This window comes from Neomonachus schauinslandi, chromosome 4 (assembly GCF_002201575.2).
Source record: "Neomonachus schauinslandi chromosome 4, ASM220157v2, whole genome shotgun sequence".
NCBI lineage: Eukaryota > Metazoa > Chordata > Mammalia > Carnivora > Phocidae > Neomonachus > Neomonachus schauinslandi.
The window spans coordinates 42,374,990-42,392,906 of NC_058406.1; the positions used below are offsets into that span (position 1 = coordinate 42,374,990).

The 17,917-nt window shown below is 35.5% G+C and overlaps 1 protein-coding gene and 1 pseudogene across 2 annotated transcripts in view; one reads left to right on the forward strand and one right to left on the reverse strand.

Annotated features, from left to right (window-relative positions):
• Positions 1-547: 547 nt before the first annotated feature.
• HSPB11 (heat shock protein family B (small) member 11) overlaps positions 548-17,917 on the reverse strand; it is a 28,739-nt gene continuing 11,369 nt past the window's right edge. The window contains exons 4-7 of one of the 2 annotated variants that reach the window (XM_021683928.2): positions 7,266-7,372; positions 5,599-5,667; positions 2,510-2,553; positions 548-760 (exon numbers count right to left, since the gene is read on the reverse strand). In XM_021683928.2, the coding sequence (XP_021539603.1) occupies positions 647-760; positions 2,510-2,553; positions 5,599-5,667; positions 7,266-7,372 (334 nt within the window). In that variant the 3' untranslated portion in view covers positions 548-646. The remainder of the gene's footprint in view (positions 761-2,509; positions 2,554-5,598; positions 5,668-7,265; positions 7,373-17,917) is intronic. The other variant, XM_021683927.1, reaches the window with a different exon arrangement.
• Positions 12,403-13,469, forward strand: LOC110575063 (annotated as a pseudogene).

Here is a 17,917-nt window from a genome sequence, read left to right on the forward strand (position 1 = left end):
TCAGAAAAGTTTTATTTTCCTTCAATCTGTCCTATCCTGTTCCCTACCTCCCCAACATATACAAAAAAAATCAATTAATATTAATAATGATTCTCTGTGGGAAGTCAGATTATGTTTTTTTTCCTAATTCTTCTCTGAGATTTTCAAATCAAGGCAAAAATTAAATTAAAAGAAAAAAATAAAAATTTTTGGACAAGGCCCAGCTCAAGTTCCATGGCCTCCATGAAACCTTCCCATAAGTCCTTTCTCTTTTCTGAACTCATACATTTACTGTCTATATTGCTCACTTAGCCCTTTTCATCAATCAATAAATTAAAAAATTAATGCACTGAAGCTAAAAAAATTAATGCACTGAGATCTGAAGCGCACCTTGTGAGATGCTGTGAGGACACAATTTTTAACAGTTAAGTTTTCATATATAGTCATTTCCTTCATTAAGTTGTACACTGAAGTGAGAGCTTTCTTATAGTCATGGTGGCCATCACTCCTGACTAATGAACCAAACTCCTTTGCACAAAATGTTGAAGAGAAATTAAAAACTGAAACAGATTAATACAAATCCCTTTAATAAGGCACATCAATGACAACTTCATGTTTCAATAAATATATTGTTAAAAAACCATGCAAGAGTATTTTGTTATAATTACTAAGAAAGATTTGAGACTGCTAGTCCCTCTGCAGAAACACTATGCACAGATGCAAAATGATCAAAGGCTGATATAATAATGAATCTCAAATAAGTGGCGTGGCCATCTCGGGTCTGCAAAGGAAAAATCAATATGGAAGCTTTTAGCAATTCTAGTTAATTTGTTAAACAGCAGTTAGCAGAAGAAAGGGTTTGATGCAAAAATAATATCCTAAATATACAATAATATATAAGATATAATATTCAGAAGAGAAGACAGCTGCATATAACAGTACTGCTGCTCTGAAGAATCATCAGGCAAATATCAGCATTGGTTTGATGAAAAATAGCAGGTGGAACTAAAAATTGCAACTTTACATTTCTGATTAATTTTTTACAAGTGTCTTTCTAAAGTATTTTTCATGTTAGGAGACTTCCTTTGTTTGATGATTCCTCTGACTATACTACCCTGAAACATTATTATACTTTTACATTTATATAATTTCTCTGGAAAGCAATTTGGCAGTATACATAAGCAGCTATAAATATGTCTAAACTGATGGACCCAGTAATTCCATTCCTTGAAATTTAATCTTAGAGAGTAATTTAAAAGGTGAAGATCATGGTAGTGAGAACATGCATAAGATGTCCCCTGTAGTATTACTTATAATGACAGAGGGAGGAAAAGTGAAATTAGTGAACATTTGCCTGTCTTCATACATTTCATTTTAAAATTATAATTATGAAGTTGTAATATAATATTGTTTAAAAAGATACAAAATTCTTCATTTTTACTATTAAACTAGGTGATGCACATTGACAACTAGAAGAAAATAAGTGTAATAAAAGCTCTTGTGGCAGGGTAATAAAATCATGGGTGACTTCCAGCTGCCCACTCCCCCTTATTATTTTCCAAATGTTCTATAATGTTGGAACGCTCCTTGATTCACAGTGAGTCCTGAAACAAAATACTTAGCAGAGGCTTACTAATCATAACCCATTAATAAAGATGGAGAAAAACAGGCAGATAAAATTCAGTCTAATTAATCATTTTTCTGGCCCCCACTGGCCTCTCTAGTCATTGGGCATATTTGGGTGGTGGAGAAGATAATTAATAGCATTCAAAAACTTCCTACAGAATCTTTTGAAGCATGGATTTCATGGCAGCGCCCAGTAAGTTGTAAAGAAGGAAACTTAAATGGACAAGGTTCCTCTTTAAGCCTCATTTAGAAAAACCTTAATGAAACAAACACTACCACCTTAAAAAAAAAAAAAAAGCCCACACATTCAGTTGTTTCACTTTTTTGTGTTTGTCTAAAACCAGGGCCTGATAAACTAGCAGGAACAGAGAAACTCCTGATGAGGCAGCAGCTTCCTCATCAACGGCCATTCATTCCACTTGACAAGCAAAGCCCAATGGAATGTTGTCGAAAAATGCTGGTTCTCTTTCCACCTCATCTCTCTTTGGCTTATTTGTTGCTGATCCTATGCTCCAGTTCCCCTTATGTGAATCTCCCTTGTCCTTTCATGCTTAAATTAACATCCGATTCTGGCATCTCAACCTTTTTTGATTCCTATTCTAAAAGGCCTACAGAATCAAATGAATGAAAGCAAAGCAAGTATATGTTCAAAATAAATGAACAAAATAAAAACAAGTAAGTGAATTGTTTTATCCTTGCTGTTATTCTATGACAGATAAATGCCTTTATGCATGCTTTATTAGATTATAATATTATTGAGGATAACCTCTATTTGTTGATTAGGTATAGAACCTATAACATATCACAGGAATATTAACTTTATGACTACGGAGATAGATATAAAATGTAAATACATTGTGCTGACTAAAGATAATGTTTATCTCTACAAAGTATATCGACTTACCATAATTTCTTCATTTTGAAGCTGCCCCTCTGTGTGGACTAGATCTAAAACACAAATTTAACAGAAATGAGTTAGGGTTCAAAATACATGAGGACAGCTACTGAAATTTATGCTCAGCAAAACATGATGTCTGGTAAACTATAGTTAGATTAGACTTACCAGGGTTTGGGGTTAAAATTCAATATCAAAATAGGAATATTTGATGTAAAAGGCATGAAAGATAAACTGTGAGCTCCAAAACATCTCTAGCGAGTATAAACAGAAGGAAATGTAAATCAGAGTAAAGGAATATAAAGTAAGGAATTGATAAAATGTGGAAATCCCTCTTAAGGATCAAGCCACTAACAGTTATTACAGGCCTGAAAGGAGCCATCTTATTACCACTCTCATGGGTAATGACTATAGCTCTGTTTCTCACGCGGACTTTTTACTGTGATGTTGAATTATGCTGCCTGTGAATTGATCTTTTTTGTTATCCAACTCTAGAAATTTACTTATATAATTTTAAAACAGATTAACTTAGTTGGTCACGAGTTAATCATATCAAACATTCTTTTAGAAACATGAAATATTTGATTGATATAATAATAAATACTGACATTATTTAGAAATTAATTTTATTTGTATTAGAATAGTGAGTGCACATAATTTTTAAAGGCACATACTACAAAAAGGGTAGTCTCTGGGAAGTAAGATGGTGCATGACTTTCTGTTTCCTAACCTCTCTCTGAGGTAATGAATAGTAATCCCCTGCTTGATCCTTTCTTTCACCTTCAGTCCTACTCCTGAGGGGCAAATATTTTCAACTCCTTCAGCTTTTTTTTCCCTAGAATTGTAACATGTTTATATTCCTTTTCTCGATTTATCAATGTTTTACTGACTTTATATTATGGTAGGAGAAAATTAGGTCTCTTAGATCAATATCCTCTTCCTCCTCCTACAACTTTTCCCTCTTGCCATCCTCTCAATTTTGAAATCAATACTTGACAGTTACATTATTGCCTATGTAAATGTTATTTACTGCTGAAATAAGTATCGAATTATGATCCCATTTTCTTTCTTATACAACTCCTCCTCTACCAGGAGTTAATAATAACTTCTTCTTTCATTGCTTAGTTTTTTAATTATGAAAAATTGGAAAATTTCACATCAAAGAAGACACAACATAATTTTTGTATATACCCATCATCTTGATTTTATCATTACTAACATTTCACTATACTTGATTTATGGAATCTTTTTTGCTGAAGTATTTTATTTTTTAAAAGTTTTTATTTATTTGACAGAGAGAGACACAGCGAGAGAGAGAGAACACAGCAGGGGGGAGTGGGAGAGGGAGAAGCAGGCTTCCCACAGAGTAAGGAGCCCGATGTGGGGCTCGATCCCAGGACCCTGGGATCATGACCTGAGCCGAAGGCAGACGCTTAACTGACTGACCCACCCAGGTGCCCCTTGCTAAAGTATTTTAAAGAAAATCTAAGACAACATGACATTTCACCTCCAAATATTTGATTATCCATCTCTCAATAATAAGGATATTTTCTTACATAACCATAATACTATTATCATACCAATATTAAAAAATGCTTTAATATCATATAATACCTAGTCCACATTCAAATTCCCAATTGTCCCCAAAATGTCTTTTTATAGTTGGTTTATTCAAATCAGAATTAAGTCTCCTTTAATATTGAACTGCTTTCTCTCCCCAACACACATTTTTTTCCCATGTCACTGACTTATTGAAGAGACCAGGTCAGTTTTCCTGTAGAATGTCCCACATTTTGTCATCTTGCCTCTTCATGGTTTCATTACGTTTATTCCTCTATCCTCTGTTTCCTTATACTGGAATTAGAGCTAAAGGCTTGATTATATTCAGGGTTTGAGGCATTCATCAAATGTCTGGTGATCTTTGGCTATCTTTTGTTACTTATAAATAAATCATTTTAAAACTGTGTTCATGAACCAGGCTCACTGACTAGGACTTCAATAGAGTGACCAAGAATGAGCTAGCCTTTGTCAGTATCCATAGATCTTTTTTCTGGAGCCATTTGGTTTCTCCAAAAATATTTAGTCTCCTGGCTGGGGCTATATTCTTGATTACTGTCATAAACAGTAGAGCACAGAGGAGTTCTCACCATTCAATAAGTAGGCTTCCACTTAAATCCCGTTTTCAACTCCACGTCTCACTTACTTTCTCTACTATGTCTGGTCTCCCTGAGTTCTGACCTCAACATTCAGTGTCCCTCGTTATCCCTTGCAGGTGGTTTGTGGGAGGAAGGAGGAGTCATATAGCTTTGTGGGATAGGAGAACTTACTCTAGGGTCAAACACTCTGTATATAGATGTTCAACTAATCACCCTTGTTTTCTGGTCCATGTCTCACTGGAACTTTCCATGGTGCCTTCTGCCTTCAAATTCTAGACCTTCCTGGGGTTTTGTTGGGCAAACTGGCTTGCTTTACAATGATATTCTCCTTGGAGGGCACTTAGGTTATAACCTACTCCATTCAGTTACATTAGTTACTTCTCTTCCATCTGTGTCCTCTCTTCCATAATATAGATTAACCCCTCACATCCTCTTTGGTCTTCTGTTTTCTGTTTGTTTTTAGTTTTTATCCTTGTAGGTTTATGCCTCTTTCTATTCCTTTATTATTATTTCAGGGTATTTTGGGAAGGAAAGGGAATAGACACATGAAAGCAACATGTTGTGTTTAACTAGAGGCAATTCTACTGATGATATTTAAATAGTACCATTAGGAAAGAAGGAAAGACAAGAAACTAATATTTATTGTCTACCATATAATATGGTAGATACTATGTTCACAAAAACCTTAAATGGTAGGTTACTGTCCCCATTTTTCAGATAAGGATACTGAAACTCAGAAAAATTAAGTCTTAACATGCTAACATTACATAACCAGCAAGTGAAGAAACAGTCTTGTGTTGAAACCTAGGTTTTTCTAGGCTCTAAATAGAGTCACAGGAGTCATCTTTTTTTCACCAAAATGCAGCCCAATTGGAAATATAGAATCAGGGACAATTCTCTACTCTCTCATGCCCAGAACAATGCTGGTGAAAAAGCACATACCTCTTTCAATCCATGGCTCAAAATCAATTGGCTCTTTAGATGTGCTCTTTTCAATCCTCAAGGTCCTCACTGACATTGTAAGTAAACAAAAGAAATAAAGTGTTAATTACCTACCTGATTTTATGTTGCTGTCCCTATATTCCTTTTTTTTCTCTGTCTGGAAGCGTCAAGCACTGGTGGGACTGTACAAAGTACTGTGATCAGAAATACATGTTCTGAAAATCATTCACATACTGTTTTTCTGTAGGGCCCTATGGTAAAATGCAGTCTTGTGTCACTGTAATCTTATAAATGTTGGCAAAGCACATAATACAAAGTAGAGTCTTTTTGAATTTGGTATCATCCAGAGTTTTTTGTGTACTGGTAATAGTAATAATAATAATAATAATAATACTGTTAGTGATCTTGATCTCGGTCATAAACCCTTATGAAGAAACTACTGTGAGTCAGGCATATTTACTCATTCACTCTTGACTATAATCTTACAAGAAAAAGTATTACTGATCCACTTTACTGATAAGGAAACAGGCTTAGAGAAATCAGCACCTTAGAGAAGTCAGGCAAAGTGTTCAATGATACAGAGCTAGTAAGGGCCAGAAGTGGAATTCAAACTTTAGGTGGGTCTGACTCCAGAGCCTCTACAATTAATGACAGTAGAGAGACTTAACCAGAATGCACGCATCTTCTTTCTGCATTGTTTTCTCTCCATTACCCCTAACCCAGATCCTGCTATCGCAGAACCATTCTTCTCTGTTCTGTGTCCTGCGGGGAGGACCCCTTTGGATTGCACCACTGGCTTCTGGTCGGATTTGGCCAATGGGAGGCACTGGGAGGAAACTGGAGGGCAGTGGCGAAATGAGATCACGTTGTTTTTTCTCCACGCCCTTCCTGCTTCCGTGCCCTGTCTTTGACAGTGGTCGGGTCCCTTCATGATTACAGCTGCTGCCGGGCAGCACAGACTCTAGCTCTCACTAGGCTCTGGTAACACAATTTCCATCCCTTATCCCAGGGGTGGTAATGGCTTATTGCTGTGGCTAGTTTCAGGGTGTTCTCACCATCCCTGGTTTGTTCCCTTACCCAGACCATAACTTTGTAAGTAATCCCATCAATAAAGCCTTTTCATTTGAACCATCTGGGATGTATTCTTTCCTGCCATGATTTTATCTGAAATACTTTATCCTTAAATAAACACAAGACAGGATTAGAATGATGTTCCAAAGAGAGAGTCCCCTCCTAAATCCCTCAGAAAATGCCATTATTAATAGAAGAATAAAAATTATCCAATGCAAATAATCAAAGTTATCAGATTTTCAGAAAGAATTTGACAGAGAACCCCAAGCCAAATTAATCTGGAATAAAGATGTTGAAGAACCTAGTGTTCTGGCAAGCTGGCTTCTTATGTTCATAATAGGGTTTTTTGCCAAAGATTTTCACATAGTAAATTGCATGGAAATTATTATGCACTTTGGAAGGGTTTCAAATTTGCAATTTTAGAGAAGCTAACTGTGCTCAAGGCAGTTAACCCATATTCCCCACTTTCCCACCCCAGCCATAAAACTGGGTTCCATGCTGCAAAGAAAAGTTAGTGTTTTGCCAAAGTTTACATATGTGCCCTCTACCTATGGGAAAATTAAAAGATGATGAATATTAATGTATTATTTGCTTACCAAAGTAACTTTGGATTACAAGCCTTTCAATCCTTACATGTTTGTGAAAACAAATAATGAACTCTTGGGGAAACATTCCTGTTGTGGTCCAAAATGTTTCTGGATTCCTATGGTTAATTTTAAAGAAAAAGAAAAAAGAAGTAAATATTAAATATTTAATATAATAAATAAAAATTATTAAATATTAAATAAAAATATTTAATCACAAAATTCTAGTGGGTAAGAATTTTAAATAAATGACCCTGGATTCTTGAAATCCCTTTCTATCTCTTCCTTCTGCCTCTAGTCTCTCCCCAACTTTAATAATTCTTCTTTACTACTAGCAGATACATTTTTTTAAAAACAAAGAAACAGAATTGATGTCATTCTTGTCTAAAAGCCTCCAGTGGCCCCTTAGTGCCTATAAATCTGCCTGTGTAGTATGGCATTTTACGACCCTGTACGATCTGGTCCCATTATTAAAGTACACTGTCTCCCATCATGGTACCCTCTCCTGTTACTGTAGTCACTTTGGGCCAATTAAGATTCTACAAACACGTCATTACAGGCACATGTTTCTGTGCCTTACTTAGTTCATGAGGTTCTCTTGACCCAAATCCTTTCTTCCCTTACGAGTTTATTCGCTCTTTGGTCCCATCTCTCAACCCTAACAAGTCAGAATCACTTCCTCAGCCCTCCTTTGCACTTAGCATCCATTTTTGCATTGGTACTTATCTCCTGTGCTTTTATGGCTTCTGCTAGATGCTGAGTTCTCTGAGTCCAACCACTTTCTCTTAATTATCTTTATACCCCAGCAACTATCACAATGGCTGACCCATAGTAGATGCACAGTAGATGCGTGTTGAAAAAAAAACATGCATTCAATTTTATGTCATATATATAATCAAATATATATGTAATATATATAGTACTGTCCATAGAAATAACCATTTCTCTTTTAACTATATAAGTTCCTTCTTTCTTTTTTGGATGTAAGATTTTACCTACAGTGAAATTTATTTTAAGTATACAATTCAATGAGTTTTGACAAATGTATATACTTATGTAACCATTATGCTAGGGCAACCAATACCCCCAATTATGATATGTAACATTTCTATTGCTCCAGAAACTTTCCTTCTCTTTCCTTCCAGACAATTCTTACCTCCCCTAGGCAACTATTGCTCTGATTTTTGTGACCATAGACTATGCCACAATTTGGTTATTCTTTCTTTTGGTTATTTTGTTGGATATTTGGATTGCTTCCAGCTTTTTAGTATTATGAATAGGTTGTTATAAACATTCTTGTACAAGTGTTTTTGGGACATATTTTCATTTCTCTTGGGCAATTATTAGGAGTAGAATTGCTGGGTCATAGGGCAGAGGTATGTATAATTTTACAAGAAGTTGCCAGATTTCCAAAGTGATTGTACTATTTTACATTCCTACCAACAATGTAAGAGAGTTCTAGTTGCTCCATACCCTTTTCAACACTTGCCTTTGTCAGCCCTTTTAATTTTAGCTATTCTAGTGCATATAAAATCGTGTCCGACAATGATTTTTTTTTTTTAAAGATTTTATTTATTTTTTAGAGAGTGAGCGAGAGAGAAACAGCATGAGAGGGGAGAGGGTCAGAGGGAGAAGCAGGCTCCCTGCTGAGCCGGGAGCCCGATGTGGGACTCGATCCCAGGACCCTGGGATCATGACCTGAGCCGAAGGCAGACGCTTAACCATCTGAGCCACCCAGGCGCCCCCGACAATGATTTTAATTTGCATTTCCCTGATAACAAATGATGCTAGCACTTTTCTCATATATATACATATATATAGAGAGAGACCAGAAGCTTTACTGACAACACAATTTATACATATTTTATATATGTATTACATACTGTATTCTTACAATAAAGTAAGCTAAAGAAAATGTTAAGAAAATCTGAAGGAAGAGAAAATATATTTACACCTCTGTACATATATTTATTGAAAAAAATCCCATGCAGTTCAAACCCATGTTGTTCAAGGGTCAACTGTACTTTACTATGTATTTTTGTAGGAGTCCTTTGTGAGATATATGTATTGTGAATATTTTCTCCCAGTCTGTAGTTTGTCTTTGCATTTTCTTACTTGTGTCTTTCAATGAGTAGAAGTTTTATTTTTGGTGAAATCCAGTTTTATTACTTGTTTCTTTTATGTTTAGTGATTTTTGTGTCGAAGAAATCTTTGCCTACCTCACTGTTACAAAGGTACTTTCTGATCTTTTCTTCTTAAAGCTTAGTAATTTTAGCTCTGAGTGGAGATCTATGATCCATCCTGATTTAACTTTTTTGGGCTTGGTATGAGATAGGGGTGGAGGTTCATTTTTATCAGTATGTTTATTCAGGCATTCCAGCACCATTAATTAAAAGACTTTCCTTTTCTAATTGAACTGCCTTGGTGTCTTTGCCTAAAATTAATGGCCTATATATAGGTAGATCTGTCCCCTTCATTTTATTCCATTGATCTGTTTCTATATCCTTAGCCTTCTGTTGAAAATTAATTGACCTTGTATATGTGGATCTATTTCTGAGCTTTCTATTCTGTTCCATTGGTATATATATATCTATCTTTACAAAAATACCACACTATTTTGATTATTATAAGTTATCTTTAAGTCTTGAAATCAGATAACGTTTAAGTGCTCAAACTCTTCTTTTTCAAATTACTTTGAGCAGACTAGGACTTTGCATTTCCATATACATTTCAGAATCAACTTATGTTTTCTGTAAAAGTCAACTGAGGGACACCTGGGTGGCTCAGTCAATTCATTGTCTGCCTTGGACTCAGGTCATGATCCCGGGGTCCTGGGATCGAGTCCCACATCGGGCTCCTTGCTCAGCGGAAAGCCTGCTTCTCCCTGTTCCTGCTGCTCCCCTGCTTGTGTTCACACTCTTGCTCTCTCTCTCTGACAAATAAATAAATAATAAAATCGAAAAAAAAGTCAATTGAGATTTTGATCAACACTGTACTGAATCAACAGGTTATTTTTGGGAGAAATTGCCACCTTAACAATATTGAGTTTTCCAATCATGAATGTAGTGTATCTTTTCATCAACTTAGTTATTTTTCTCAGCACAAACATTTTGTGTTTTTCACTGTAAAGGTCTTGCATATCTTGTTAAATTTATTCTTAACTCTTTTATGTTTTGACTGCTCTTGGAAATGGAATTTTTTTAAACTTCAATTTCCAACTGTTTCCTGCTATTATATAGTAATACAACTGATTTTTGCATATTGGCCTTTCTAAATTTACTTATTAGCTCTAGTAGGTTTTTTTAAAAGTAGATTCCTTGTTAATGTAGATTCCTATGAAACATTAATACAATCTGTGAACAAAGACAATTTTACTCTCTTTTTAAAAAAAATTTATTTATTTGACAGAGAGAGAGAGAGAGAGCATGCGCACAAGCAGGGGGCATGGCAGGCAGAGGGAGAAGCAGGCTCCCCACTGAGCAGGGAGCCTGATGTGGGGCTTGATCCCAGGACCCTGGGATCATGACCTGAGTCGAAGGCAGCATAACCTCCTGAGCCACCCAGGCACCCCAGTTTTACTATTTCTAATCCTTATGTCTTTTTTTGGCCTTACTGCATGGGCTAAAACCTCCAAAACAAGGCTGAATAGGAACAGTGAGAGCAAACATTCTTGCTCCCTTTCCAATCTCAGAGGGGAAAGCATTTATTATTTCACCACCAAGATGAACATGTTTAGCAGATGCCTTTCTCAGATTGAGGAAGTTCCCTTCTCTTCTTTGTTTGCTAAGAATTGTTATCATGAATGAATGCTGAATTTTGTCAAATGCTTTTTCTTCATCTATTGGGATGATCATATGATTTTTCTCCCTTGTTCTGGAAATGTGGTGAATTACACTCAACCTTGTATTCCTGTGATAATGTGGTAAATATGCCAACCTTACATTCCCAGGATTAATTCCATTTGCTGGATTCAATTTATAAGGATTTTTGTGTCTATGTTCATAAAGGATATTGGTCTTTAATTTTCCTTTCTTGTTTCCATGCTTTTTTTCTTTCCTTTCCTTTCCTTCCTTTTCCTTTCCTTGTAATGTCTTTGTCAGATTTTGGTATCAGGGCCATGTTGTTCTCATAAAAAACAATTTGAGAAGTGTTTCCTGCTCTGTTTTTGAAAGATTTATGTTTTCCTCTGAATATTTGATAGAATTTAATTTATACAAGAGATACAAGACTATTCAAATTTTCTATTTCATCTTTTGTCATTTTTATAGGTTGAGTTTTTTTAAGGAAATCAGTCCACTTAAATTGTCAAATTTATTAGCCTAAATTTGTACTTTTTAATTAAAAATATTTTAAAACTGAGGTATAATTGACATATAACATATTAGTTCCAGGTATAAAACATAATTATTTGATATCCTAAATTTGTCCTTGATAGTGACTTATTAATCTTTTAGAAACTGTAGTGATGTTGCTTTTCTTTGCTGGTACTGGTGATTTATATTTTCTCTATTCTTTCTTTGTCAATTTTTCTAGAGGTTTATAACTTTTATTTTTATTTTTTTAAAAGATTTTATCTATTTATTTGAGAGAGAGAGAATGAGAGAGAGAGAGAGAGAGAGCATGAGAGGGGGGAGGGTCAGAGGGAGAAGCAGACCCCTGCTGAGCAGGGAGCCTGATGCGGGACTCGATCCTGGGACTCCAGAATCATGACCTGAGCCGAAGGCAGTCGCTTAACCAACTGAGCCACCCAGGCGCCCGGTTTATAACTTTTAATAATCCTTTCAGATAATCAATTTTGGCTTTGTTAATTTTTTCTAATTGTCTAATTTTTATTTTATTGATTTCTGCTCTTACCTTTGTAATTTATTTTCTTCTACTTTCTTTGGGTATAATTTGCTCTTCTTTATCTAGCTTCATACTGTGGAAATTTAATTACTGGTTTTTAAAAATTCTTTTCCAGATAAAATATTTATGCTATAATAAATTTCCCTGTAAGCATCACTTTAGCTGCATCCACAAACGTGGATATATTGTGTTCTCATTATCATTTGGTTAGAAATATTTTCTAAATTACCTTGTGATTTCTTCTTTGACCGATGGGTTATTCAGAAGTGCCATGTTTAGCCCTTTGGGCTCCCTGAGCAGCACCATGGCAGTCGGCAAGAACAAGCGCTTTATGAAAGGCGGCAATAAGGGAGCCAAGAAGAAAGTTGTTGATACATTTTCTAAGAAAGACTGGTATGATGTGAAAGCACCATCTATGTTCAATATAAGACATATTGGAAAAACATTAGTCACAAGAACTCAAGGAACCAAAATCACATCTGATGGCCTCAAGGTCGTGATTTTGAAGTGAGCCTTGCTGACCTGCAGAATGATGAAGTTGCATTTAGCAAATTCAAGTAATTACTGAGGATGTTCAGGGCAAAAAGCCTAATTTCCATGGCATGGATCTTACCCATGACAAAATGTGTTCCATGGTCAAAAAAATGGCAGACCATGATTAAAGCTCATGCTGATGTCAAGACTACTGATGGTTATTTGCTTCATCTGTTTTGTGTTGGTTTTTTTTAAAGATTTTATTTATTTGACAGAGAGAGACACAGCAAGAGAGGGAACACAAGCGGGAGAGTGGGAGAGGGAGAAGCAGGCCTCCTGCGGAGCAGAGAGCCCGATGCGGGACTCCATCCCAAGATCCTGGGATCATGACCTGAGCTGAAGACAGATGCTTAACAACTGAGCCACCCAGATGCCCCTGTTTTGTGCTGGTTTTACTAAAAAACGCAATAATCAGATTTGGAAGACCTCTTATGCTCAGCACCAACAGGTCCGTCAAACTTGGAAAAAGATGATGGAAATCATGACCCAAGAGGTGCAGACAAATGACTTGGAAGAAGTGGTCAATAAATTGATTTCAGACAGCACTGGAAAAGATACAGAAAAAGCTTGTCAGTCTATTATCCATTCCATGATGTCTTCGTTAGAAAAGTAAAAATGCTGAAGAAGCCCAAGTTTGAATTGGGAAAGCTCTTGGAGCTTCATGGTGAAGGTAGTAATTCGGAAAAGCTACTGGGGATGAGACCAGTGCTAAAGTTGAACAAGCTGATGGATATGAACCACCAGTCCAAGAATCTGTTTAAAATTCAGACATTTAATGGTGACAAATAAAAAATCTTACTTGTGATGTTTAATTTCTGATGATTCTTTTTAAATAATGTAGGCTTGGTGAATCAGATATTCTGAACTGATGGTGATGTGAACTTTTCTGAACTGTTGTATGGATTTTATCCATTGCTCTGTTACTAAATAGCTGCAAAAGGGTAGTGATCCATTTTAAGCTGTAGTGATCTAGAAGTATTACAGAGGATTAATAAAAGGAAATCTTAAAAAAAAAAAAAGAAGTGCCATGTTTAATTTCTAAGTTTCAGGGACGTTTTTCCAGATATCTTTTAAAAATTTACTTGTAATTTAATTACATAGTGGTCAGAGAATAAATTCTTTTTTCTCCAGCTTTAATTTAAATTAAATTTAATTTAATTTAATCAACATACAACATTTTGTAAGTCTAAGGTATACAACATGATGATTTGTTTACATGAAATCATGACCATAATAAAGTTAGTTTACACATCCATCATCTCACATGTACCAATTTTTTGAATACATATTCCCTAAGGTATCAATCTTTTGAAATTTATTGACTTCATGGTCCAGTACATTTCAGTGAATGTTTAATGTATACTTCTTCCAAGTGCCATTGTTGATCATAGTGTTGTATAAATGTCAATTCAGTCAAGGTGACTGACACTGTTGTGCAGATCATCCTATCTTTACAATGTCTTTACTACCTGTATCTTTAGATTCTTTGTCTGGCTACTTTATCATTACTGAAAGAAAGGTGTTAAAATCTCCACCTATGATTGTGGATTTGTTTATTTCTCTCTTTCATCTGTCAGTTTTTGCTTTATGTATTTTGAAGATTATCTCTTCCTGATGAAAGAATGCTCAAACATTATAAAATGTCCCCTTTATCTCTGGTAATTCTCCTTATCTTACATTCTACTTTGTCTGATAGGAATATAGCCACAGCCACTTTATGTTTAGTGTTTATAGGATACATCTTTTTCATCCTTTTATTTTCAACCTATTTGTGATTTTATATTTAAAGTACATCTCTTGCAGAGAGCATATACCTGTGTGTTGTATTTTTACCCAGTCTGACAATTTCTGTCAATTTCTATTATTTAATTGAAGTGTTTAGCCCCTTGGCATTTAATATAATTATGGATATGGCTGGGTTTAAGTCTACCATCTTGCTATTCATTTTCTATTTGTCCCTCCTATTTTTTTCTTGTTCTATTTCTCCTATTCTATCTACTTTTGACTGAATAAAAAAAGCTAAAATTCCATTTAATTTTCTTTGTGTGTGTGTGGTTATTCTCAAGGTCATAACCTCGTGATAGTCAATTTACATTTAACTCCATTTTTGTGCCATTATTTTCATATATTTTACATTTACATATATAACATTTATTACATATATACATAATAAATCCCACAGTACAATGTGTTTTTCCCCATTAGGTGGTCAGTTGAATTTTTAAAAAATTAAAAGAAAAAGAATAGTTTTTTTACATTTATCATTTCCAATGCACTTAATTTCTTGCTGTAGTTTTAAACCTCCATCTAGTATTATTAACACTTCAACATGCAGAACTTCCTTTAACATTTCCTGTGATACAGGTCTACTTGTGGTGAATAAAATGTCTCTATTTCACCCTCATTTATGAAGAATATATTAACTAAATACAGAATTCTGAGTTGACAGGGTTTTTTTGTTGTTTCTTTTTCAGCATTTATGTTACTATTCCATTGTCAACTGTATTCCACTGTTTGTGATGCAAAGTCAGCTGTCACTGGTACTACTGTTCCCCTGTAGTTAATGTATTTTTTTCTGCAGCTGTTTAAATTTTTTTTCTTTATTTTTCAGCAGTCTCTTTGTAAGTATCTTGCTTGGGGTTTCCTGAGTTTCTTGGATTTATAATTTGGCATTTTTTAATAAGACTGGAGAACATTCAGCCAAAAAGTAGAAATAACCTGAATATCCACCAGCTAATGAATGGATAAATAAAATGTGCTATATCCATGAGATGGAATATTATTTGTCAATAAAAAGGTATGAAGCACGGAGATGTGTTATAACATGGATGAACCCTGAAAACATGTAAATGAAAGCAGGTAGTCACAAAAGACCATATATATGATTCCATTTATATGAAATCTCTGAACAGACAAATCTATAGAGATATAAAGTAGATTAGTGAGCACCTAGGGTTGGTGGCGATAGGGGAAATATAAGGTGACTGCAATGGGTTGCAAGGTTTTTTTGGGGGTAATGAAATGCCCTAAGATTGATTGTGGAGATGACTGCATAACTCTGAATATGAGGGAAGCCAATAAATTGTACATTTTAAATGGGTAAATTGCACACTATGTGAATTATCTGTCAATAAAGCTGTTACCAAAAACAAAACAAAACAATATAGGTCCAACTCACAATTTTGGATTTTTTATACTATGCTTACTATTTCACAATTTATTTTTTATTTATATTTATATGGTTTTAAGTTTTATTTATTTAAATGACTTTTAATTGCCCTCTGTTTCTCAGGTGATTTTAATGGAACATGACCAATGTAACAACATCAAATAGTATATAGAGATGTACTGGTTTTAAAAATGACATAGGGGGGCACCTGGGTGGCTCAGTTGGTTAAGCGACTGCCTTCAGCTCAGGTCATGATCCTGGAGTCCCGGGATCGAGTCCCGCATCGGGTTCCCTGCTCAGCGGGGAGCCTGCTTCGCCCTCTGACCCTCCCCCCTCTCATGCTCTCTCTCTATCTCATTCTCTCTCTCAAATAAATAAATAAAATCTTTAAAAAAAAAAATGACATAGGGGCAGGGGCGGCTTGGATGGCTCAGTTGGTTAAGCGTCTGACTCTTGATCTGGGCTCAGGTGATGATCTCAGGGTGGTGAGATAAAGCCCCATGTCGGGCTCTGTGCTCAGCATGGAGTCTGCTTGAGATTTTCTCTCTCCCTCTGCCTCTGCTCCTCCCCCGGGTCATACACTCTCTTTCTCTCTCAAAATAAATAAATAAAATATTTAAAAAAGTGACATATATGAGTATACAGTCAATCTATGACAAAAAAAGGCAAGAATATGCAATGGGAAAAAGAGAGTCTCTTCAACAATGGTGTTGGGAAAACTGGTCAGCTAAATGCAAAAGAATGAAACTGGACCACCTGATTACACCATACCCAAAAATAAACTCAAAATGGGTTAAAGACCTGAATGTGAGAAACCATAAAATTCCTAGAAGAAAACATAGGCAGTAATGTCTTAACATCCGTCGTAGACACATTTTCTAGATATATCCCCTCCGGCAAGGGAAACAAAAGCAAAATTAAACTATTGGGACTACACCAAAATAAAATAAAAAGCTTTTACACAGTGAAGGAAACCATCAACAAAATAAAAAGACAACCTACCGAGTGGGAGAAGATATCTGCAAATGATATATCCAATAAGAGGTTAATATCCAAAATATAGAAAGAACTTATACAACTCAACAGCAAAAACCCCCAAATAATCCAATTAAAAATGGGCAGAAGACGAGCAGACATTTCAGATGGCCTAACAGACACATGAAAAGATGCTCAACATCAGTAATCATCAGGGAAATGCAAATCAAAACCACAATGAGATATCACCTCACACCTGTCAGGATGGCTAAAATCAACAACACAAGAAACAAGAAGTGTTGGCAAGGATGTGGAGAAAAAGGAACACTCATACACTGTTGGTGGGAATGCAAACTGGTGCAGCTACTGTGGAAAACAGTATGGAAGTTGCTCAAAAGACTAAAAATAGAATCACCATATGATCCAGTAACTCCATCACTGGGTATTTACCCAAAGAAAATGAAAACACAAATTTGAAAAGATACATGCACCCCCATGTTTATTGCAGCATTATTTACAATAGCCAAAATATGGAAGCAACTGAAGTGTCCATCCATAGATGAATGGATAAAGAAGATGTGGTATACATACAGTGGAATAATACTCAGCCATAAAAAAGAACGAAATCTTGTCATTTGCAACACATGGATGGAGCGAAATAAGTCAGTCAGAGAAAGACAAATACCACATGATTTCACTCATATGTGGAATTTAAGAAACTAAACAAATATGGAAAAAAAAAAAACAGACTCATGTATAGAGAACAAACTGGTAGTTGCCAGAGGGGAGGTGGGTGGGGAGATGGATGAAATAGGTGAAGGGGATTAAGAGTATACTTGTGATGAGCACTGAGTAATGTACAGAAGTGCTGAATAATTATATTTTACACCTGAAACTAATATAACACTGTATGTTAATTATACTGGAGTTTAAAAAATAAATAAATTAATAAATAAATAGTTAAACGACATACAACTGAATTCTCATAGTTAGGTATAACAAAGTCATAAAAATGGTAGTTTTCGGGACATCTGGGTGGCTCAGTCATTAAGCGTCTGCCTTCGGCTCAGGTCATGATCCCAGGGTCCTGGGATCTAGCCCTGCATCAGGCTCCCTGCTCGGCAGGAAGCCTGCTTCTCCC